At 45.5% G+C, this 24,115-nt stretch overlaps 1 protein-coding gene across 5 annotated transcripts in view; it reads left to right on the forward strand.

Annotated features, from left to right (window-relative positions):
- TNS3 (tensin 3) overlaps window positions 1-24,115 on the forward strand; it is a 1,168,488-nt gene that overhangs the window by 1,126,693 nt on the left and 17,680 nt on the right. For all 5 annotated transcript variants that reach the window (XM_069613336.1, XM_069613334.1, XM_069613335.1 and 2 more), the window contains 3 exons: window positions 5,579-5,674; window positions 8,760-8,837; window positions 10,680-10,757. In XM_069613336.1, the coding sequence (XP_069469437.1) occupies window positions 5,579-5,674; window positions 8,760-8,837; window positions 10,680-10,757 (252 nt within the window). The remainder of the gene's footprint in view (window positions 1-5,578; window positions 5,675-8,759; window positions 8,838-10,679; window positions 10,758-24,115) is intronic.

Consider the following 24,115-nt stretch of genomic DNA (forward strand, 5'->3'; position numbering starts at 1 on the left):
ACACAAATCGTATGGTTAATTAAACATGGGCAGCCTACATGTGTCGCCTAAGGCACACTAATGTGTGCATTTGTTTACAAGATTGGTTTGGGTGAACTTTGATTCACCTCACATTGGAGTCTGGAAACTTTTTCATGGTTTGCATATTAGGTTATCTTGGTTAATGGGTTACTGGTAGTTTTTACGGTCACAGTATTTTTGAAAGGGGTTCTGTTCAAGCTGTACCTCTTCGGCCTGTTTCTTCCATCTAAGGGGGGATCCTGGCCTACACGATCACCACTTCCCATAAGTATTCAAGCCTGGGCTGCAAAGGTTAAAGCAGCAAACAGCAGCTATTGATTGAGGAACCCGTGTGTGCAGTGCTTTTGATTGGTAGGAGTTGGGCCTATTTGTTATATAATAGCCAATGGGCATATTGTTAAATAGTTCTTGATTAACCACAATTACAAAATGACAAGACCATGCTTACTTTACATGCTTGTATTTTTACACCCCTGATGTTTACCGAAGGTTGATATTTATTTACGTCCATTGGTCACACACAGTCCTTAGACCGGCTATATATCGGCTCACTATGGGACGAATGTCTTGGTCTCCCAACAGGCACTGTTCATTTAAACTGGCTGTTTGTCATTGCCCTGTGGGACCTTTGTCTCAGTTTCATAATGGGGGCATGTTTAAGGTGCAGTTTGTTTACATCACTTTGAAACTTACGGCTGTTTCTCAACGTAGTGTTTCTTCAGTATTCTAGTTGAACATGTTCACTGTCAAGGCCCTTTAGTTGGGATCCTCTGAGTTTAGTGGTCATTTTAACTCTGTGTCCCTCAATTCTCTCCCTTTGGGTTATGCTTCTCTGCGACTCATCGGCTCCTCGTCTCGCATTCTGCCTCTTCTCGGAGCTTTGCGCTTGTGAGCGAGAATGCATCGTGTTTCTCTGGCTCGGCTCTTGGGGAATGGCTTTTCTTCCTCCACTGTTTCGGTTTGTGGTCTTTTGATGGTTCTTTGTGGATTTTGTGACTATTGCTGTCCTCTTCTTACCAAATACCAGACCTTCCGGGTCTTTCGGGGTTTCTTAAACTCTCTTCCTCTTGGCATCTGTCTCGGAGTGCCTGGTTTGTACCCGTTTTACCTGTGCCGCACCGCACATGTGCGCCTCTATCAGCACATATAGTTCACCTCAGGTTGAAGACTCTCTCCACTGGTTCTCTTCAGCCTCCTGGGGTGATGTGGGTGCCACGGCTGTATCTCCTGGTCATATGGTTGGAAGGCAAGCTCCTACTGGTTTCTTCTTTGGGCCATCTCAGGTATGACTCTTGTTCTATTTCTAGTACCGAAGTCTGTTTTACTGGTGGGCAATGTCAAGAGAGAAGCCATGTTTTGCCCTTTGTAGTAGAGGCATCGTTTGTGCCGTTTTCGAGTACTTTAGTATTTCAACCTTCTGCAGTGCTTTCACATTCATACCTGATGCTAATCTTTTATTTAAAAAACTCACTATTTTGTTTCGAATTTTTATTAAAAATGTCTATGTTCAGTCTTTCTCCAAGTGTCTTTAGTTTCACTGCTCTAATCTTTCTTTGAGTTCTTTCTTCATCCTGTATTTATGATCTCAAGAACATGTTGCTTGCTTTCGTCTTGGTAGTTAACTACTGAAGGAACATGTTCATTCTGTTCTTGTTTGCTGCCTGCGAGTCACTTTTGGATGATTCTCCTTGGCTGTAGTAGAAACACTAGATCCGTCGCCTTTTCTCTTAGTTCTTGGGTGTGAAGAAATGTGTTTCGCTTCGTTAATGCATCCCCAAGGGTCGCATGCTTCCTTCCTTTCGTATAGGATTTCCATCTTCACAGCCACTGTTTGCCTCAGTTGTGTTTCTCTTAATGAGGCCTCCTCTTCGAACTTTTGGCGCAATTCCCTCATTTTCTGCTTGACTTTTTAAATTCTTTGATGCAACTAAAATCGTTTAATCTCGTATGATGAATAGTTTAATACATGGTCACTAGACTTTCCTTTACTCTTGCATCTAAATCGTTTAGTTAGTTCTCTTTTTATGGTAAGGTTTACAGAAATGTCTTTCGTGTCTCTTCTGTACAGTTTGTTGCAATATGTGGCAAAGTTTCAAATTTGTCACATATGTCACAAAGCTTCTTCCCATCTGCCTAGGTGTCGACCTAAAGATTCGATTTCATTTTGTTCAGCTCCCAAGCTTCTTGCACTTGAATCTAGTGGCCCTGTCTCGTTTGACTACAGTCAAACATCAAGATCCATTTATCGCGACCCACCCTTGCTTCAGGGCTTTTTCCCTTCTTTATTTACAGCGTGTCTTTGGGGTCTTGTCAATCTGGATCCTATCAAGATTTTACCACAATTTGCTAATGTCCCCTGTCCTTTTTGGGTGCACCTCTGTTATTATCGAGTTGACGCATGGCGATGAACTAGGGACCGAGACATTTAGACTGTACACTGAAGACTACTATTCCAGTGATCTTTCATATGACTCCATCACACAGTTTCACAGCTAATCACCGGCACTGCTACAAATGGGAATCACGGGACTCCCTTTTGTAGCAATGCCAGAGTAATGTCTCCATGAAAACTTGATTTCTTTCGATTTTACAGAAAATGCACGTTTTGGATAATCTTAAAACCTCAGTCCCTACTGCTGCATTGTCCCTGATGTGGGACTATCTGTAAGACTTTCTAGGTTATTTATTTTAAGCGGGCTCAGCTGCTCTGACTGATTTTATGGCCTTATCTTAAACACTATCCTCATGAACCTCGATTATTATTTTTCATTTTAGCTTCAGCAAGGAGGTATACCTTTTATGGTTTCTGTCCACAAAAGGAACTTTTTAATTGTTATTTCTGCCTTGTTGCTTTCTCTTCAAAAAAGCCAGATTGGCAATTCATGATAAACCTTTTCCAGCGTCTCCACTCCCAATCCTGCCTGTGGGCCGAGAGTGCTGGCACAAAGTTTGTCCAGGAGTCCCTTGGACTTTGGGGTGGTGCAAAGGGCTTCCAGACCCTCTAAATTAGGCCATAAGCATACACCTTGTGGCAAAGAACACACATTCTTTACTTTATTAATTTATATCGCGCACCACTGACCCGGAGGCTTAAGGGCACAAGCAAACATACAAACACAAAATTGAAGTACATCTACACAGGACAAAGGAAGCAGGGCAAAGTCCGCTATCACCAGAAAAACCTATACAGATTCAAAAATTGACGATCTAGCTAAACAGCAATGTCTTAAGTTTCTTCCTAAAGACAGGTGTTTGAAATTTCCTCTCTAAGCTAAGGTTCAAAGGAATTGTGTTCCAGACAGATGGAGCTGCAGCAAAAAAAAACTCATTTCCTTACCTGCAACAGTCTACAGGCTGGAATTTTTAGTTGGATGCTGTTATTTGATCTTAGATTATGTATGTTGGATTTTAATACCAGCACTTCCTTCGAGTAAACTGGGGCTGTACTTTTCAAACATTTGTGGGTAATTGGCAATAGTAGAAATGTAGTTCTGGCTTTCATAGGAAGCCAATGTAGAGTTCTTCTAGCCTCAGAGAGATGGTCTTTCCTGTTAAGATCCATAATAAGACGGCATTATTTTGCACAACTTGAAGCTGATTGACCTCGGCTTTTGGCAAACCAACCAATAGGCTGTTACAATAGTCGACTCTGGAGCCCATCTAGTCCTAGCAAGTATCTCTCGGTCCTCTTTAGAGATAAATGGGCGTGCATGCATCATTAATTTAATGTAGTATGAGGCGGAGACCAAGCTGCTATATACACCAAGGACATATACATGCTTTAGGATGTATATAATCAGATCTATATATACGTCCTAAAGTCACTCCAAGACTTGAAGCACCCATAATCCAGCTTGACCAGGTGATCAGCCAATATCTTTGTGCACAATAGTACATATTTTCCAGATCTTAATGGAAAGCTAATGTATGATAAGCAAACTCAATGCAAACTTAAATGAAATTAGATCTCAGTACAGGTGCATCACAAGAGCTACAGCGTGATTTAGCCTTGATGGCACGACTTCACTGACGGCGACGAACAGCGCGTAATGACATTAGTTTGTAGTTCTCTGCACCCTCACAATGCAGGAGCAGCGTTGTCGTAGTACAGCTGCTGTAAGCTCTTCCACGGAGAGAATGATACGCTGTGCTGGTATTATTCAAGCACACAATGGTTAGATGGACTTTCTGTGACGAGGAACCATCATTGGTAGTCCACCTTGAGTTTATAATCTCCCAGATCTGCTCGTTACTGCAGCCCACCACATCCCCCGAACGTGCAGTGAAGATATCACTCACCCTAGGCCCTCGGTAGGCCACCGCTTTGACAGTGCTTGCATGGCAAAGATGGGGAAACCAGTTGGGCAGTCAGCATTTTACCCTTTGCTGCTTGAGCAAGGTTCTGGGCCTTCTCGTCTCTGCTACACAAAGAACAGAAGAAACTCTGGCTGCTGCATTCAGCAAATGCGTGGCCAGCTAGACTTGATAACCGTGCTTCAACTGTTTATACTTGCGAGTTGTTGAACTGTCCAGTAAATGTAGGGATATGTGCTAGATTTGCCCACCTCTAGCTTGCTTATATTTTGCAATGATTTAGCAGATGGTGTTCTAAACTGTTCCTAGCAGTGCTGCTATCCGTGGCAGAAGGATGCCAATGCCTCCAAGAGAAGGACCTGTACTTTAAGTTCTAAAGGGTCTACAGGCGACTGTGTAATTGCTTTACAAAGCCCGTCTTAGGAAAACTGCATTAACTTAACGTTTTTGCTTTTAAAGGATTCCTTCATATGCAATCAAATGTTTCATTTGGTCATATGTACTTATGTCATGTATTCAGCCTACCTTTCATAATATATGTTTGATTATTCATTGTGTATATATTGTGTTCAATCCTGAGCATTTTGTTAACATCGAATGTATTCTTTTCTACAGTACATTGTTTACTGCGAGTGTTTGTTTATTATATCCCACAATACACACGGTTAATAAACAGTTAAATGAATGCAAGAACACGTTAACCTTTCTTGTATTGTATTGTTTGGGATATTGAGAGAATCAGCAGCATCTGTGAGTCCAAAATCTGACTTGCAAACTAAACCTTTCCCCTGTCCAGCAAAGGGGAGTCGGGGCATTTTCTTGTGGGTCAATTTTTATGAAGCAAATGATGACAAAAGTAAATGCAAAATCAGTACCCAGGAAGTTTACGCTACAAAACGTTTTAGGGTAAAATTATTGACCTACAACAATGTAGAATGAGTACAAATGTAGGCTGTTGGTTTTGAAATAGTAGGGTGTGGATTTGATTGTCGCTAAAGTGGATAGCAACCCCCTCATTAATGGTGTAGGAAGGAAAGTGGTAGCCAGTGGGACAAGTTCTTATTTAGGTTCTGGGTAACTGGTGGGTAATGCTTTCATGCTGGGTCTTGGGGTAAGGGGGTATTGGTGATGGGTTAGATGAGGTATATTGGAGTAATGTATAATGTACTTGTAGGTGCGATTTAAATAATGAAAACGTTTGTATTTATACTCATCACATCCCATGTTTTTCTTTTTACACCAGCCGGAGATCTGACAAATGAACTTGTTCGACATTTTCTGATCGAATGCACTCACAAGGGAGTGCGCCTGAAAGGGTGCCCGAACGAACCCTACTTTGGTAAGCACAAATAACAGTGACTATTCTGAAGGGACGTGGCCCTGCGAGCAGGTGCACACCTTGGCTGTGGGGAAAGGGGTTGGCTATGGCTGGGGGAGAGGTGCTGGCAATGCCGGACGTTAGAATAGCGGCTTGCTCTTGAAGCCTTCGCTCTAGCAGGGAAAGGATGCCATTGAATAGTTAACCTGAGGAGCCACACAAGCGACAGCGCGCCGGGTGATCCGGGCGATCTTTAGAAGAGACCTTTCCTCGAATCAGCAGAGACCAGTGAAGCAAGATCTTCCATACCATTTCCGTTTGTGGGTCTGTGGCTGCACTCTTGGCTATCATTTGCACCCACTCTGGATGTGGCAGCCAATCAAGTTGCTAGAAGGAAGGGCATTATTCACTGGCAAAAGCCCGCTTTCTGGGCCCTCTGACAACTGCACCCAAAGAGCAGGTGACTGTGCCTCTCCCTGCTGTCTGCAGTTGCCCGGACAGTGCTCCTCCCTCCGACGAGAAATGGGTCAATTGGCAACCACACGTGGAAAAGACGTGTGCTAATGAAGTGGGGGTGGGTTTAAGCAGTTACTGACGCCTTGTTTACATCTTCCTCGCTGCACCTGGGTCATACTAATACTGAACATGGATTAGAATTGCCCATGTGACGTGATGGATAAAGAAACGCGGCATCAGCTAAGAATTATTTGTGTTCCTTCATTTTATTCAGATCACGGCATTGACGGCTATGCCCGTCAGTCCTGGGTTCTAATGGGATTCAGAATGCAGCGAGGGGGGCGGGCCTGCTGGTAAAAGCACGTGTCTGGGGAAGGGGGCTGTTACTGGCTGGGACGGCCTGCCCACCAGGGTGTTATTGCCAAAATCATGACCTTCATGCTGAGATAGGGGTGCAATAAGATGGATGAACAGGAACGCATAGGATGCCTAACATAAGCAATGTCCCTGGTGTACCGAAAGATTCTTGCAGTATCCCTGCTTGCAAATTGATATTTCATGTTTCATCATGCATTTAGCATGATTCTTTCTTCATGCTTGGGCGTGTTTCATGTATGGCAGCCTGGATATGTAATTTTGTGTTTGCGTTTTACTTGGTATAAAGGATGCCCTTTTATTTATTTTGTAAAGACTATGAAACCACATGCCCACCAAAAAGAAAACCCTGCTGCATAGCTGTGGTTTTGCACTGACACTCAAACGCCAAATAAACACATTGTAAAATAGGCTGTGGGCCACCGGTTAGTTTGGCGTGGGTAAACGTTTTGCAGTGCTGATATTTACAAGTCCTTTAGCCACCCGACAGGATGCCTGCGAGTAGAATTTTAATTCAAACACCTGCCTCCCCAAATACGCCCTGTGCATTAAAGCTTTTTGTTTTTGTGATGCTTGACGCTAGGTGGCTTGTTTTCAACCACAGTAATAGTACATTGATCCAATATTTCCCCGAATTACGGTATATTGCCATTCAATACCTAATGTGCTGCCATTTTGCCATGTGTTACATATTGAAGATGCAACTCCTCCCGCCTGGTTTGCTCAAAGGTAGGCTCGGCACTATTACTCTTTCACCCAGGGCACTGAGGACCCAGCCAGTTTGGGAAAAATGGTCACCCTGCGAGATCAGCCTGCAGATACATGTCACAAAGGTAGTAAAACAGGAAACAACTGCCACCAGCCATTCAAATTAGTTAGTGTAACAAAATGTTACATGAGAAGTGGGATATGGAGTTACTATGTAATACCCCAGCACTCCCCGTAGGGTGGTGTATGCTAGACCCACAAAAGAAAAGGTAAGATAAAAATCATCTTACTATTCTTGGGAACAGTAGCTCACCCAAGAAAATGTATTAAAACATTAAGAGGAGTCGAGGGACTGCTCTGTGGCACTGCACAAAAGGTACGGTGTGGCACCATGCAAAAAGCAGATGCCGATGGAGTTTACCAGACTCCATTAAACCAGTGAGAAACAAAATCCTAGTCAGGAAAACACATGAGGGAATGGGTGGAAAAGTCCTACTCACTCGGGAGTTAAAATTAAAAAGCCCTGATTCCAGCAAAAAGAGCTGAGGTCTCTAGGTTAAAGGGCATTGGCATAGAAATGAATTCTCCCTAACATTTTCTTAAGAAGCGGGAGGATTTGCCCGGTCTTGAGGTTCGAGGGGGAAGGTGCCTTGAGTTAGGGAGCTGTACTGAGTGCCGAAGTCCAAGGGTCTCTCTGGACTCTGAATGTGCGGGCAAAAGGCCATAAGCAGTCATGTGGCATTAAGGGCCATGGCAGCCCTGATATTCTGGTGCCCCATCTGCCCTCTTAATTCCTGGTGCTGTGCTTGCTGCTTTGAGGGGGAACATGGCCACTGGGAAATGAAGTGGGGGGGGGGCGGGGAGCAAGGAGAGACTATGCCTTGCACCGAATAAGCGGGTTCAACTTTAATGAGGAGAGAGATTTAGGGCAGTGGTGTACCATATACTAAATATACTAAGAGTGCAAAACTACTTTGGCACTGTAGCACAACCCAGCATTTGAGCTGGTTCAGAATAAATCTGCGTCTGTGTCGCTCTTGAGATGGTTCTGGATATCAACTATGCATCACTTCCATTGCAAATAATACTTTATCGATGTAAAATGCATATTTGTCTTCCCTGTCTTGCTTAAAAGCCAAGGGCTGGCCCATTCGTGGCACGTGCCACATGTGTATGTGCGAAGCCATTAAAAATGACGTGACCATAAGGCACGAGCTATTTTGGAAATAATGAAGGTCAATGAGGGTTTTTTTTTTTTTTACCCCAAAACGGCAGTGGTGTTGGCATTACTAATGGTTATAGTTCCAGTGGGAGGAGTGAGGCTGGGATCTACAGTGTGCTGCTCAGGTGTGTTGGTGCAATGCTTGCAAGCGTGAGCGACATGGAAGCCATTGGAAGGAGCGTGTAATGTCTTCGGGCTCTGTTCGTGTGAGGGCACGCCGGACGTGTCGATGATACATGAATGGCACTGCCATGCTGCTCTGCTTATTCGATGATGAAGCCGAGTTAAGCCTTCGCGGGCACAAGGGATGCCTCTGTGTAATTCATGTCGTTTTTCTAACCGCAGGGAGCTTGACAGCCTTGGTCTATCAACATTCCATCACCCCGCTGGCACTGCCCTGCAAACTACTCATCCCTGACCGAGGTATGCTGGGTTAACCACGAACGGGGAAAAAAAATGAAGTGTACAGATGGTTGACTCGAGAGCTCTACTTAATCAAATGTTTTTCTTCTAAAAATATCCACAAGCTACTTCTGTATGCCTGTTCGTGTGTAGACAAAAGTACACCGATCAGAGTTCGGTTTAGCGGGAAATGGCAGCTGACCAAAACGCTATTGTGATGGTTAATGTAATGTGCGTGCATCTTGCATTTGCGTTTCTAATTGGAAAAAAAGACCATCTTGCACTTGAAGGCAGCTGCGGATGCTGCCGGTTAACTCTAGGACGCTGACTCCTTTTCAGAAGCACATGATCGATGTAGTGACATGTTATGGCAGCAAAATGTGCACGTGCTACTAGCGAGTGATAAATGACTCTTGGCGAGTAAGCCATTCTGTGCTATGTGATGTGAAGACATGACCATCTGATTGGTGAGCAGTTAGCAACATGAACGTGTTGTTTGGGTGGGCTGGTTATTTTTAAATAAGGAGTGGGACAAGGTCACGGTTTTGGGGGTTTTTTTATAGGCAATTGCTGGCATACTCGATTTGCCAGCTTTTCCCATCTGGCGCATTGTTGGACTAATGTGATCTGTTTTGGGTGGCCCTCTGGGCATTGTTTACATTATGTAACCCCTTCACTCCCTCTAGCACTATTCTTTACCTGTGGGTTGTCTGTTTTACTGTGTTCTAGATCGTGCGGGGCATATTGTGCCCAGTTTCTGCATTTGCATTGTGGGTGCCGAGCATGACCGTGCTGTACATGTTACCGCAAAGGATGCACCGTCACCTCCCCTTTAACTGTATTGGGGTTGATACCCGGTATTGGTCTTACATTTAGTGGCGGGAAAGGTGGTTATTAAGGCCCTTTTACTATTGTTATATGTACACTGTGTTTTACTGTGTGGTTGGGTTCTAAATCTATAGGTAGTACTTATGTACACCTCTGGTGACTACCATGCAATAAAGTCTTACATGCCTGAATATAGTGTAACCCCTTGGGTTAACTATTGGCACTAAGAGTACCTTGCCACGCGCCTTCTGAGTGAAGCCAGACACTGCTGTGCTGTGTCACCCAGTATAGAGGGGTTGGATGACCTTGTGTGGTGACCCTGTATTATCCTTAGTATGGTTGCTTTCAGACCCCTCACCAGAGGGCTGTGGAACCCCCCCCCCCTCCCCTCCCCCTCCTCCTAACACTACTTCTTTCAGTGTTGTACGCGTGCACTCGCACTGCGACTCTTCATTGCAGGACCGTGTTCAGTTTGGAGCAGTGACACGAGTCTTGTTCTTGGACACACATAAATGCACCTCAATCTAGAGTAGTGCATGCAGCAGAGTGAATCGGGCAGCTTCTTCAAGAGTCTCGCGTTTTTGGTGCTTTTATGTAATACTTGGAGGTGGAGTTACGCAATCAGTGTCACTTGGCACTGTATTATCAGTCCTTTTAAGATTCATTTTTTCAATTATTTTGTAAAATCTCTGGTGACTCTGGCCTCAAAGCGTAGTATCTGAAAATAAAAATAGACAGACATTGTGTCGGGGTAAATGGACCTGCAGTCTTCACTTTTTGGGTCTGAGCTTTAGGAGGTGAGAGTATTACTGTATCGGTGAAGTTTGCTATTTGTATGCTTGTTCCTCGTGTGTTTTGGCAGCACGGAAAGTGAAATCCATCCTAGTCTCCAGAAACGCTGCTTTCATTTGCAGCAGAGACTTGGCCATGGGGGGGGGAACGTGGGGGGGTTGGGGGAGGGGGGGTTCATAGCCGTGTGCTTTCCATGTTCGCATCCTCTAATCCTACCTTCCTCTCATGAACGCTTTCTGGCAGATCCATTGGCGGAGATGGCGGAGTCCTCCCTGCAGAACGCTGCGAACTCGGCCGCGGAGTTGCTGAAACAAGGCGCAGGTTAGTGTCGATCATCACGTACAGAGAGGGTGCATGTGGTGCCGAGCAACGGGAGCCAGCACGATGCCTGCGCAAGGGGACTTGGGTGTGGTCAATGCTCCCTGTTTCCGCCATAGCATTATGCTCTTGGCTGCACCACACACTTTATGTACAATGGCTGCCTGCAAATGAGAGAATGCGCTGCAGAAGCGCCCACGCGACGCATGCCTCTCGAGCTGTCAAAAGGAGGCCTACACACATACATTTACACCCCAGGCAGCTTGAGAGTTTTAAGGCAAATGCACTAGTCCTGAAATATAAAATGTGGGGGTGGGGGGCGACTAATTATCCCACTGAATGTATATCCGCTAAGGAAGAGACCTCCAATGTCGCCAAGTCGTGGCGGGATAATGCCGGCCGCTTTTAGTCCTCCCTTGGAAAAGTTTGCTTGATTGGCTGTAGAACATGTTTTCACTTCAGTCACAGAGGAGTCATCTGCATAGAAAGTAACCCCTGAGGAGGGAATGCTGAATTCCAATGAACCAAGTAATGCTGATAAGCAACCCCCCCCCCCACACACTTTTCTCACATTGCATCACTCCTTCGTGTGCACCTATTGTATAATATGCAGAGCCCGCGAGTGATGATCTGCAACTCCTGGCATCTTATTTTCCTTTTGTAAGTGCAGTACCATTAGTGTCAGGATGGAGATGTTAAGTAGCTTAACATCCATTGGAGAGCTCTGAATTCTTCTACTGCCCTAATAGCAGGGCTTTTAGTGGGCCAGGGCCAGCCGTGGCTGAGCCCCGGCAGACTTCAAAATCTCATTTGGGGGGGGGGGGTCCCTGCCACTACTCACTAATCTCCCCTGGCAGCCCCGGCCACTACACAACAAGGATTTTTTTCTGAAGCTTGAAGCTCTCGCTCGTGTGCGAGAGCTTCAGGCTTCAGAACAAAATGCCATTTCATCCATAATGGTGGTGCCGAACCTGTGAGGCATCCATTGAAAGAAGAGATGCCTGTACTCCGGCACCACCATTATGGAGAGAAAGATGAGGCCGCTGGAAGCAGAGGCCTTGTTTTCTACATCAATCCTGGAGCTCCAGTGCATTCGCGCAGTTTCAGTTGTTAGGAAAAAAAGCCTCCGCTTCCAGTGGCCTCACCTTTCATCCTTAAAGGTGAAGCTGCCCCTCCCCAGCTAGCATGGGGCAGCACCACCATTAAGGCTGAAATGGTGAGGTGCTGTCCCCTGGCAGGCGAGCCTATTGAAAATAAATGCGGATATCAGCATCCTCTCCCCCATTGGGGAGAGGTTGCTGATCTCTACAAAAGGCTGCCTGGCGTGGATGCCTGTAGCCCATTGGGCCGGGGCCGTCAAGGTGCGTGGCATGAGTCAGCAGATGCCCCCCACACCCTGCCGTTAGACCACGCCTTCTTGATGAGCCCGGCTCATTTTTCAGTGCCACTTAAGGCACTGTCGGCTAACGGCATAAGATACACTCCAAAGGTTTTTGTGATAGTCACGGAGTCATTCTTTGACACAGGTGTTAAGCGTCATATTAATTCTACAGTTCAACATACCCAGTATTTTTTTTTAAATCAAGCATGCAGACATATTAGCAATGCAATAGGCCAGTGTAAATTGCTCTGTTTTTATTCAGTGTTTTTTTTTTCTTCTATGCTGGTAAATATTGATGAGCCTGTAGAGCAGTGTGTGAAGCACTGGCATTGAGATGCAGGTAACGGGCAAAGCAAATCATGACATGATGGTAAATAGTCGCAACCTAGCATGCGCGCCTGCTCAGGTGCTCGGCTTCAGAGGCTCATGCTAAAATGGGACCACAGCCTCTCCTCTCAGGGCAGGCCTAAGTGGGGGCCGGGCCCTTCCTAAGAATCATAAAGGCGCTCCGTGCACCAGCTCGTGCTCTCGACTTGTGCACCGATTAAGAGCACAGAGCCTGTGCTGTGCTCTGCTTTTCTAGCCAGCTAACATTAAGTCGCTTACCTATCAACAGAAAATATAAGCTCCGAGAATTGCCTGCTGCTGTCATTACCAACTGCAGTGTATAGTTAAAGCCTCAGAAAAATATTGCACGATTCTCTCTGGATCAGACCAATGCAAACGTTCACATTCAAGTTATTTGGGATGTTTAGAAGCACATAGTGTTGCTTTTAGGCCCTACACAACACAATTTTCTGCTCAGTTTTCTTCTAGGGTCCGGGAGGGTTTGCTGCAGCTTGCTGTCCAAAACAAATTTCACAGGAACATCTTAGGCTGGGTTACAGAAGCTGTGCACTAGGCCAAGCCCAGCACACTGCTTCCATACTACAAGCGTCATCACTGGTACAACAGCAAAGGCTACCAGAGGAGGTGGGGAGCATGGTAGACCCCCCAGCACTACTGGAAGGAACGCTGCCAACAGTCCCAATGTTCAGTGGGAATGTGGCAAAGAATTCAAATGCCCAATGTGGCTTCTGAGGCCTTTTATGCCATCCTGAGAGCCTACTGCTTACTCACAGGAGCTGCCATCCCTTGCCATTGTGCCACTGCCACGGCGTGTGCTATGGAATCTAGGCCACTCCCCTGTCTCTATCATCGTGCTGTTGGTTTCTTTTAACATTTTGTTAAATATTGTTGCCTTCTTCGTAACTATCATGCTGGCAACGGGCCGTTTTCCCACATGAAAGTCGCAGTATGTTACACGGGGTGACCTGCATTAGCGATGCGGGTGAAACCCATGGGCGACCGCCTCTAATATTAGAGTTTCTTTGGCTGGCAAGCCTTTGAGGTTGAGAAAGAGACTGCTACTGAGTTTGCGAATCTAATACCTGCATTAAAGCTCATTCACGCATAAGAAATGCACCTTTGCATATTTAACATGCTCATTTCAAGCACCTGGTGAGAGAAATACCGTGTAGTAAGAACTCTGAACATGTCCTGCATCTGCACGTAGTGATGCCAGAAGTGCTGGAGTCGGCACATCTCTAGTGTGTGTTGCCTGCATGCCTCACTTCTGAGTAGTACAAAAGGGGGGCTGCAGCCTAAATGGCGATTGCTGTGGGATTGAGTGGCTGCCTTTGAGGAAGGGATCCCGGAAGCAGTTCCTGGCGCAGCGGAGGCCCCGCCCGCACTGTTTCCCTGTCCGCTCTCTGCACTTGCTCTTCCCAGATCATTGGGTGTTCCATCCACACCTAGTTGTGCTCAGGATGGGGCTCTTGGGCAACGCAAGCCCTCCTTATCTTAACGAAGAGTGCCACACCTATAAAGGCAAGCGGGCCAGGAAACTGGCAGCGGGGTGGCACTGGCCTCCAGTACTGGAAAGAATGTCGCCTCCTCTGCATCTCCAGGCTCCTCCTCCTACTGCCGGGGGAAGGCACACTCTCGGTGTGATGCACAATTACAGCATGGCTGCCTAGAAGATTTCCCACGTTCACCAGGGTATCGCCCACGGCGCCAAAGTGCGATCTAGCTGGCTGATGCTTGTCCGGAAGTATCTCTGTGGCAAGAGTCTTCCTACAGGACATACAACCCTTGAGCTCTGCGACTAGAAGGCACACACTGCCAGTACGCAGAGAAGTGGACGAGTGCCAGGATTAGGACTTTATTGAAAGCCAAGGCCATCGGGGCGTAAGTATCCGGCAAAGCACAGCCTACAGAAATAGCAGACCGTTTCCTATAGCTGGTAATTACTCCAGCAGCACTGCCAGGATTATCAAATGCATGTCTGATATAGGGACATGAACCCAACACATGACATTTCCATGCGTTGAAATGTACCATGAATTTAACATGCTGTGCACTATCTTGGCAATTATGGATTTGGCATGATTTGGGCTAGCGGAAAACGCACAAGACCTGTGCTGCATGGCCAGCTGGACGGTGGAAGTGACACACAGGCTCTGGAAGAACGTGGGAGAAACGATCGCCCCAGCACTCGCTGCCAAACATACTGAGACAAAAAGCCCACGGTTCATTCATATTGTGCTCATCCGTTTCAGTGCTTTTGTCGGAGCACAGTGCTTCGATGCCCTTTGAAGGGTGAACGCGTGGCGCACTTGCCTTGGTTTTTGGCTTGATGTTTATGTATTTATAAAATGAAAATCTGTCCTTCAGGAAAGGACTTGTGTTCACCATTCTTTCTTCCTCGTTGCCATTCTAGCCTTTCGATTATAAACGAGGCCTAGCGCTAGGATACAGAAGTTTTATATGCAGAGTAAACTGACACTGTGAAGGCTCACAGGTTTCCTTGAAACACATCTACCTGGTAAATGACTTGTCTGAAACCGATACAATGGCACTAACCTCCGCAATTATCACAATACATGCTTAGGCCCAAAACCTGACTGACAGTCTGTGCAGTGGCTCAAAGCTTGTCCATGCGAAGCCCAAGCACAATGAAAGATGGGAACGGCCAACCCAGTCATTACTGCTCTTACAGCCAGTTTATTGGGGAACCTTTAGCAATAATCTTTCTACCTGAATTACAGTAAAGCGTCGAGGTGCAATAATGGTGCCAGCAAATAGCATCTAGAGCCTTCTCGAGTGGCAGGAAAATGCTGTGATGCTGCCCGCGCATAGGCCAGGCATGGATTGCAGACCCAAATCTAAAAGCTCCCTGGTCGCTTCATGTAGGGCGTGCCTTCTCCCCCAACGTCATCAGTAACGGTAGCATCCCTGCAATGGGGACAGACTATGCACATTTCTTCAACAGTGGCCAGGGATTCAGGTCCCTCACCATAAATGCCTACACGTGAAACAGTGGCAGATGGACTCCTCGTGGTTTCTATCACATTTTGAAAAGCTCCAGGAACTGAAGCCACGTAAGTTCCAGTGGATTCCAAAGATCAAAGCTTTCATTCCTAACACCATTTCTATGAACAGAAAATCTGAGGCCTGCACCCTTTCGTCTCTGTTAAAGCATTTACGGCAACTTGAACATTCACAATGGCCTCCCATGCTCTTCCCTACATTTTGCCTGACCTTTTTCCTACAAAGTTAGTCAATATTGAGTGTATGATATGATTGTTTATTTATTTATAACGCGCTTAATACCCAGAGGTTTCTAAGCGCGGACCCGGGAATAGAATCTGTATTGCTCCGGTCGTTTTGCTTCCAAGGCGAGCACGTTGCCCCTGAGCTATCCTCCCGAAACCTCTAGAGGCATCTAGAATATGAGTTCACATTCCAGTTTGGGAATGCCACTTCAATATACTGCTACGAATATCAGAAGCACCCTCGCCAGTTTGTGCTTTAATCACGGTGGGAGGTGTGCTAACAGTACACTTATAATTATTATGAACACAATTGTGTTGTTCCATAAGCCTTTATGCCATGCTCCTTGCTTCTAAGTGCTATTAAAACTGGTGGTCATTACTTCCCCGTTTTGAATGGTACTCGAGTTGGGTGATGACGGGGAGCTGGGAGGTAACGCGTTTGTCTTGGAAGCAAGACAACGTAGCGCAACACATGTTCGAATCCCAATACCGAGTTTAGCAATCACTTGCTGGTGTTAAGCGGGTTATAAAAGAACAATTTGTAATCACCCTCATAAAGATGAAAGGTTAAGCCTGCCTTGTTCCCGGGGGTTGAACTTGAAAAGTGCAGACTGCCCTAATTTCGGAAACCAACCTAGCTGCTCCCCGTTAGAAAACCATGCATTGTTGGCTGGCACTATTTGGTCACGGCGTCATCAGCTCAGAACCCGATTGGACCTCAGTTTCTTCTTCACAGCTCTAATACATGAAATCCTCAGCGTGTGAGTCAAAGTCCTGCTTCTAGTTTTCAAACGCTTGCTCTTTGCCCTCAGGGCCATCAATGGTACACCTACAGAGAGGTGTGGAAAATGGACCCGCAACGGCCTTCCTTCGTAGGCTGTAATCTATCAATGGAAAAGTACAGCCATAAACTGATAGGATCTGGACGTTTAGTGTCATTGGACTGGTGGGGTGGCCTTTTCATCATTTTACGTGGTCTCACTGGCCAAGCTTAATTTAGAACAACCGATCTGCTTCCGTTTGAAGCTGTCATGTCTAGATTGCTGCAGCCCTCATCCTGATCGCTCATGTGTCGCCCCGTTTCATTTTAATCTACTTATTTTCCTTCTCTAGTCCTAATTCTGTTTTCTGGCCCCTACGTGCCTAGCTTTCTAATCAATGGCATTGAAAGAATTGAGTGGCTGAAGTGAGCCCTTGGACGCTAATATTTCGCCAATACATTTACACGCTGTTTCAGGAAACTCGACAGTAAACAATGTGACCCACTCACTGTGAAAAACAGACCGGCGCTTTTTTCATTGTGGATATTGCGTAGTGCTCTGTGGCTAGGACACGTCGGCGCCTCTTAGGCTGCTTTGCGTAAGCGACCGTCCTGGCTTCTCTCCCCACTCTGTTAGCTGTGGATGTTGTGCTCGTCTTTTGTTGTGCAGCCACAAGGGCAATTAGCAGGTTTTTAAATGCAGAGAACGAATTGTTTCCTTGAGGTTTTGCCTTTTCCCATGGAACCTGTTGCAGTCTCGAGACCCTTTTTTGAAAGGGGATGCTCTCATTTTTTGCTGATGGCAGGTAGACTGAGAAATATTTTCCTCCAAATTCTCAGATTGAATCTGGAATCCGAATAGAATGCTCGTTCACCACCTCATTGGCATTTTGCTACTGTACAGTAAAATTATCCAATTGGATGCGAGAAGCAGTAAAACTTATTTAAGAGGCCGCCAAGTCCAAGAACCTCACGCCGTGTGTGGTGAATGATTCAGCTTCAGCAGTACATGGTGTTGCCTTTCATGAAAGAAATAGGACACAACCTTGTTTAAATAAATATATTTTTGGATGTAAATATGCACCATCCCAACAAACCACAAAGTGGCAAAAGCAACCCTATAATTCTGAATCTTTTTTTCTGTATGTAAATTGACCTGCACTAAGTTCACAGGAGAGCTTGGTGACTCATCCAAATGCAGTTCACTCGCCAGCACTTCAAGCCAAACCCAGTGCAGAATGATTGTGTGTATAATGTGGCTTTGCTTAGGCTAAATGTGCAGATGTCAAGTGCCTAATATTTAGAACATGTAGGTGTGCATATGAAAGGAAGTATGAGCATTTCTCTTTTGAAATGCTCTCTCCAGTCTAGTCTTGGAATAATCCTCGTGAAAGACCAGCCTAAAACAGCTTTTGCTCAAATGGCCCCCTGACCACTGAATCCCACCAGCTCCATACAGGCTCGTGCAGTTTAATTTACAACAACTTTTTTGGTTTAACATTTCAAGCTGTGAACTCCATTTCTTGTAGCCAAGTTCAGAAGAAAAGCGTCTCATTGTATAATCCGAACAGTTTTTTCTTTACCATCCAGTTCCACTTTTGAGACACAGGTACTGATTTTCCTGATGTCTTTTCAACCCGCGTTGGATCTATCTTGGCCGTGCAGCTAGTGATTGTGAAAGAACCCACCAAAAGGTTCCTGTCATAGTCTCTGGTGATAGTCTAAATGTGTGGCCTAGGATTCAGAAATTGGCATCTTTGCAGCTCCAGTTGTGTTTTCCCTACCTCCATCTTGTCTGTAATTGTATCTCTAATGGCCAACAGCAAAGCCTTGCTCTGAGAAATTAATATTTGTCGTTCACCCCCACCTTTTGCACACACTGGGCCTCGTTACGAGTCCGGCGGTAACCGTGCCTGAAATTCCAGCAGGTTACCGCCGGGCTCGTATTACCATTCCGCCTCCGTGATTCCCGGAATTACCGGGACATTACGATCCCTGTGACCCGGGAATTCGGAGGTGGAATTCAGTAAATCCCCATTCCCGTTGAGTCCTATAGGACTCAACGGGAAAAGGGAAGTGGAAACGCCGGCACCATCTCGTGATGGTGCCGCTGTTTCCACGTCTGCCTGCAGGCGGGTGGTGTTAAACCCGCCAGGTCAGACCTGACGGGAATGACACCTCCCGCCTGCAGAACTCGAGATCACCCGGTCTGGAAACAACGGTGGCAGCGGGTTTATCGCCACCGTTATTTCCAGACCGGGTGACTCGTAATGAGGCCCATTGTCTTTAAATGTAAAAACGTCATGACTTTGAAATTGACAGTGGAGGAAACCCATGAAGAGTCTTCTGGTCTCCTTATTTGCCCATTGATGGACCAAAAGAAAGGTAGAGTTGAGCACACTACTTTTCAACAGATAAGATGCCTCTGGTTCCTTCAGATGACCTACACTTGGAGGACTTCGTTTTTACACCATGCCATTCCTGGTTCCAAGTATTGCTTTTTCGTACGTCAAAGAGGTCTCTGGCAGTTTGAGGGGCAAACAAAGCAACTGTTAAAGAAAATCAACCAGTTGTTGAAAATGTAGACTCCGACTCAGTCAGCAAAAAGGGGAGCATGGAGAAGTATACCTGGCGTTTTTTCTATCAGGAAAGAATTGAGGTGTGATCCAGCAACACAATGGCATGATGTAGTGATTGTGTGCGCACGAAGGCTTGGATGCAAACGCTAAATTCTTCCTTTTCATATTTTTACAAAAAAGCTTTGGCATCCTTAATTACTCCCAATATTTGCGATAATTTTCAATACCAAGAGTAGCTGACTTTGAGAGGACAAATACATAACTCTGTTTTTGCTCTTTTGGTTTCTTTCAAACAAAAACCTCATCTCCAATGTAGCACTCTGTTGTATACAGGTTGTATACTAGTGTGGAAGACTTCAAAATATTGCTATTTTGTTTCCTGTATTTGTTAACCTTGATATTTCTTTCAAATTTAGAAAGTAACACTACACAAGTACATTTAGAAAGTACTAATGTTTGTTTGTTTATTGAATTTATAAAGTGCACCAGACCCGGGAGTAGCAGGGCGCAGCAAGGTTATGCAAGGCTTACAAGGTTACATAATGTACAAGCAATATACAAGTAGTTAAATTACACAAAAGATAGTACAATATATAATATACAAAAAGTCAAGTTACGCAGAAGGGCAGAGTTATTTACATCGTAGTGTGCAGGCGTGTACAAAAGTTTGCAAACTAGGAAGCAGGCAGTACTGGAGTACAATAGTTTCAGTGGAGACTAGATCTCTAATAGATTGAGGTGGGTAGTGAGGTTCTTTCTGAAGAGAGAGTAGGGAAGGTCAGCTCTCAGCTCATGTGGCAGGGAGTTCCAAAGTTTAGCGGCCTTCACAGGGAGACTATTGCCACCGATCTTGGAGGATTTGAATCTGGGTACTAGCAGGCAGTTGGAATTGACAGTTCTAGTAGGTCTACTGGAAGTTCTTCTAGATATTCTGTCAATTAGGTAGCTAGGTGCAGCATTGTGCAGTGCTTTGAGTCAGGGAGGCAATTTTTAGTTATATTTTGTTGTGGGTAGATAACCATTTGTGATGGTGTCTGATTGCGGTTATATGCACTCTTTTGTTGATACCTAGTGCAGCTCTGATGGCGTTATTTTGTAGTATTTTGAGTTTTTGGATAATAATAGTTTTATTAGCACTGCTGTAGAGAGAATTACAGTAGTCTAATCTTGACAGAATTGATGCTCTGGCCAGTATGATGCAGCTGTCATTGGAGAGGAAGGGCCTACCTGCTCTAATAAGCTTGCACGTGTAGGCTGTGGTGGAAGCCAGAAAATTCAGTTGTTTATTGAAGGACATAGTTGCGTCCAGGTAGAAACCGTGTTTTTACCTCCTTGGAGACTGTGATGTTGTTACCATCAATGATGAACGAAGCATATTCATGACCTAGTTTGGAGATGTTGGAGGGGGAGCCGAGGATTATCAACTCTGTCTTGTCATCATTCAAGTATAGACCGTGATTGGCCAATCCATGCCTGAATGATGAGGTAGATTCTATTCACCAACGCCAAGTCCCTGCCATGATCCCCAGAAAGCGGGAGGAGAATCTGAGTGTCATCTGCATAGTTAGTGTAGGTAACACCCAGAAGGTCCAGATCATCGAACAATGGCTTAGTGAATATGTTATACAGAGTGGGAGACACACAGGAGCCCTGAGGGACCCCGCACAAGATTGGGGTAGGATCAGCAGCTGCTGAAGGTGAGAATACTCTGATGGTTCTAGCGCTCAGGAATGATTATATCCACTTAATGGTGCCTATAGAGAAATGGGCTGCTGTATCAAGATGCCTACAGAGGACCTTATGATCTACCAGATCGAATGCAGCTGAGAGATCAAGTAGCAGCAGTAGTGCTGTCTTCCCTTTATCTCTCAGCTCTTCGATCTGAGTCTTCAGATCTATCAGTGCAGTTTCCGTCCCATGTAATGGTCGGAATCCTGATCGTCTGACCCCTAGGAGATTCGAGATGTTTTTGGATCTGCAGGTATGGAACTTTATCCAGAATATTGAGCAAAAATTGTACCGTTGTAATGGGGTGGTAGTTGGTGGCGATAAGTGGGTCTAAGGTTTGCTTCTTCAAAAGAGGGAGAACCCAGGATTGTTTCAGATTGACTGGGACGGTGCCAGAGGCAAAAGAGGCGTTTATCAGTTTGGAAATTAAGGGGGAGAGGTCTCTCGCGGCCTCTTTTATGATGTGTGCTGGGCAGACATCTCCTTTGCAATTAGACGGTTTGAGAGAGAGGATAGTTTTTTTCCATTTCAAGGATCGTAGTTTTAGTGAAGCAGAATGTGTTATTTGGATCAGAGATATTTGTATTCGGTGGGGGAGAGTGAGTAGGTTGATGTAAATTCAGGGAATCTTTCCTATTTTTTTATTTAATTTGAAGAGTATTTATTTTATTGGTTAGGGCTTGTTGTATTTCTGAACACCAGTTCTTGCTTTTAATGCAGATATCAGGTGTGGAGATGGGGGAATCTAGTTCTCTAAGGATTGTGAACAATTCCTTCATACTAGAGTTGGAGTTGGCTATACGTTCATTATAGGAGTTTCTTTTTGCCTGGCAGATTTCTTTTTTATAATGTGATGCAGTAGACGTTAGTTTCTTTTTGTTCTCATTGGAGGGGCAGAGCCGCCAGTCAGTTTCACATATTTTCTTTTTAACAGTCGCAGGTCCTTTAATTGTGGAGTGAAACACTTAAGGCGTGAATTAGCTTTACTAGCTCTCAGTTTGAGAGGGGCGACTTTGTCCAAGGTAGAGGGCATGATCGTATTATATTCTTGCACCAAAGTACTTGGGTCAAGGTTGTCTGGCAGAGAGTTTAGGGTGGGTAGAATATTAGGGATCACACTGTCCACTGTTATATTCTTTTTCACTCTGGTTAGACAGGATGGCGCTACTTGAGGAGTTGTGAATAATGGTCTGGTAGTAGAAAGTGTCAAGGACACAAGGGAGTGGTCAGTCCAGGATAGGGGAGAAATGGAGGTAATGGTAGCTGTACAGTTGTGGTCGGCCACCCAGTCAAAGGTTCTACCCTTGGTATGGGTGGGAGCGTTCACTTTTTGTGTTAATCCTAATGCATTGAGGGAATTTACTATTTGTAGGGCCTGTTTATCCAGGGGATCATTCAGGCCTAAGTTAGTCACCAAGCAACAGTACTTGGGAGGTGGGTTTGAGATTACTAGCAATTAAGTTATGCAAGTCTTCCTCAAATGTGCCAATGGCCTGGGGGGGGTCTGTAAATTACATGCATAGTGATTGATTGGGAGTTCTTCAGTGGTAGCTTGATAGAGAGGGATTCACATGATTGCAGGTCTTGGGGAGCAACTATTCTCATAGATAGACTCTCTGGATATGATGGCTATTCCACCGCCTCGGGATCCAACTCTGTCTTGTCTAGAAATGGTGTAGCCTTCTGGGACAGCGAACGTGAGTGCAGGTCCAGCAGCATTGTGTAGCCACGATTCGGTTATGGCTAGGCAGTCTAGGCTGTCTTCTGTGATTAGGTCGGCTATGTTGATAGCACGAGCCACCAGAGACCTTGCCTTAAGGCAAGCTCATTTAAGGGAATGATTGTCTACTTTGATTGCGGCTAGGCAAGAGGTAGGGCTGTTGGGGACCGATGCCTTGGAGATGTGTGTGGAAGTCTGAGTATTGAGTATGCAGCAAGTGGATGGGGTGGTGGGCCATTTGACACTAGTGGGTGTTGTAATGTGGTAACAATTAGTTTTCTTATTGGAAGGTGGTAGAGATCTGGTAAGAGGCTCGTACATTTTGGGAAGTCTGGTGCGTAATTTAAGATCATAGTGTAGTCTCCCAAGGACTGGTAGTTGGAGAGGACAAGGCTACTAGGCTTGGGTGCCATGTTAGGGGAGTTGAGAAGGAGGGATCTATTCTCAACTACGAGGGTACCGTTAGGGTGTACTGCTAAGCTGATGAACAGTAGAAGGGTGGTTAGTAGCTTGAGGATATATAGGATACAGTGGCATGGCATATTTAGTAGTGAAAGATGGGTCACAATAGGCGGATTCAGCTTTAGCTAAGTGGGCCTACAACACAGTATACAGTGTGAACAAAATGCTCTAAGACAATTCAAAATGGGCAAGTTCGACTTCTAGTTAAGTAAGCCCAAGAAACGGTCTACAGTGCGAGCAGAATGCTCTAAAACATAGGCAATCACCATGGGAAGAGGCAATAGTACTTAGTGTGCCTAGAGCACAGTAGATGAGAGTGCGCAAAGTCCCATAGGGCATCACAGATCACACTGTATGGAGACAATTGTACTATGGGATATATCACCTATCACTATACTCAGGTGTTTGTGGCAATGAGTATTTGTAGCTGATTACTATGTCGACGGTGCAGAAGAACGTATAGCTAACAAACATTCAGACAATAGTAGGGACAGCCTTTACAGACCCTTAAACGACTATACAGAGTGGACTGTGGCGCCATAGTGGGCCAGAGTATATGTGTGACAGAGCGTCTCCTGGTAATAGCTTGCCTCCTACAATAGAGCAGTAGAGAGACAGACGCAGTGGTAAGGCGTGACTAGTCAGTGTGCAGGAGCAAGAATCCTACCTCAATTATAAAGAGTTCTTATTGGAACCCTCCTTTCCGCTCCATGACGCGAACAGGCACAAACCGGGCCTTTGTACGGCCTAATGATTTGCTAAAATGGCAGTTTCTCCCAAATACCTGTGCACAGCTAGCAAACTCCCTAGAGCAAAAGAGAACCCCCCCCCTGGAGAAATGTGTGCTGTGACGAATCCCCAGATGTCACCACTTCTCCCCTAGGGGGAGCCCCTTCCCATGTGTCCAGGGAGGTGAGGCCGTCACTGATAGTCCACCTAGTGGTGGTACTCAGCAGGTGGATCCCATGGGGAGAGAACCCCCCTATCAGACTATTGACGACCTAGGCAGAACATGGTAGCCAAATAGCCCATTTTACCCTGACACACCTTCCTACCCCCATCACACCAACACTATATCTAATATTCCTATATGGTTTTGTAGATCTGTCAGTGTAGGAAGTACTGGGACGAGGAA

Source organism: Ambystoma mexicanum, chromosome 5p, assembly GCF_040938575.1.
Source record: "Ambystoma mexicanum isolate Mex_15411 chromosome 5p, UKY_AmexF1_1, whole genome shotgun sequence".
NCBI classification, from domain to species: Eukaryota; Metazoa; Chordata; class Amphibia; order Caudata; family Ambystomatidae; genus Ambystoma; species Ambystoma mexicanum.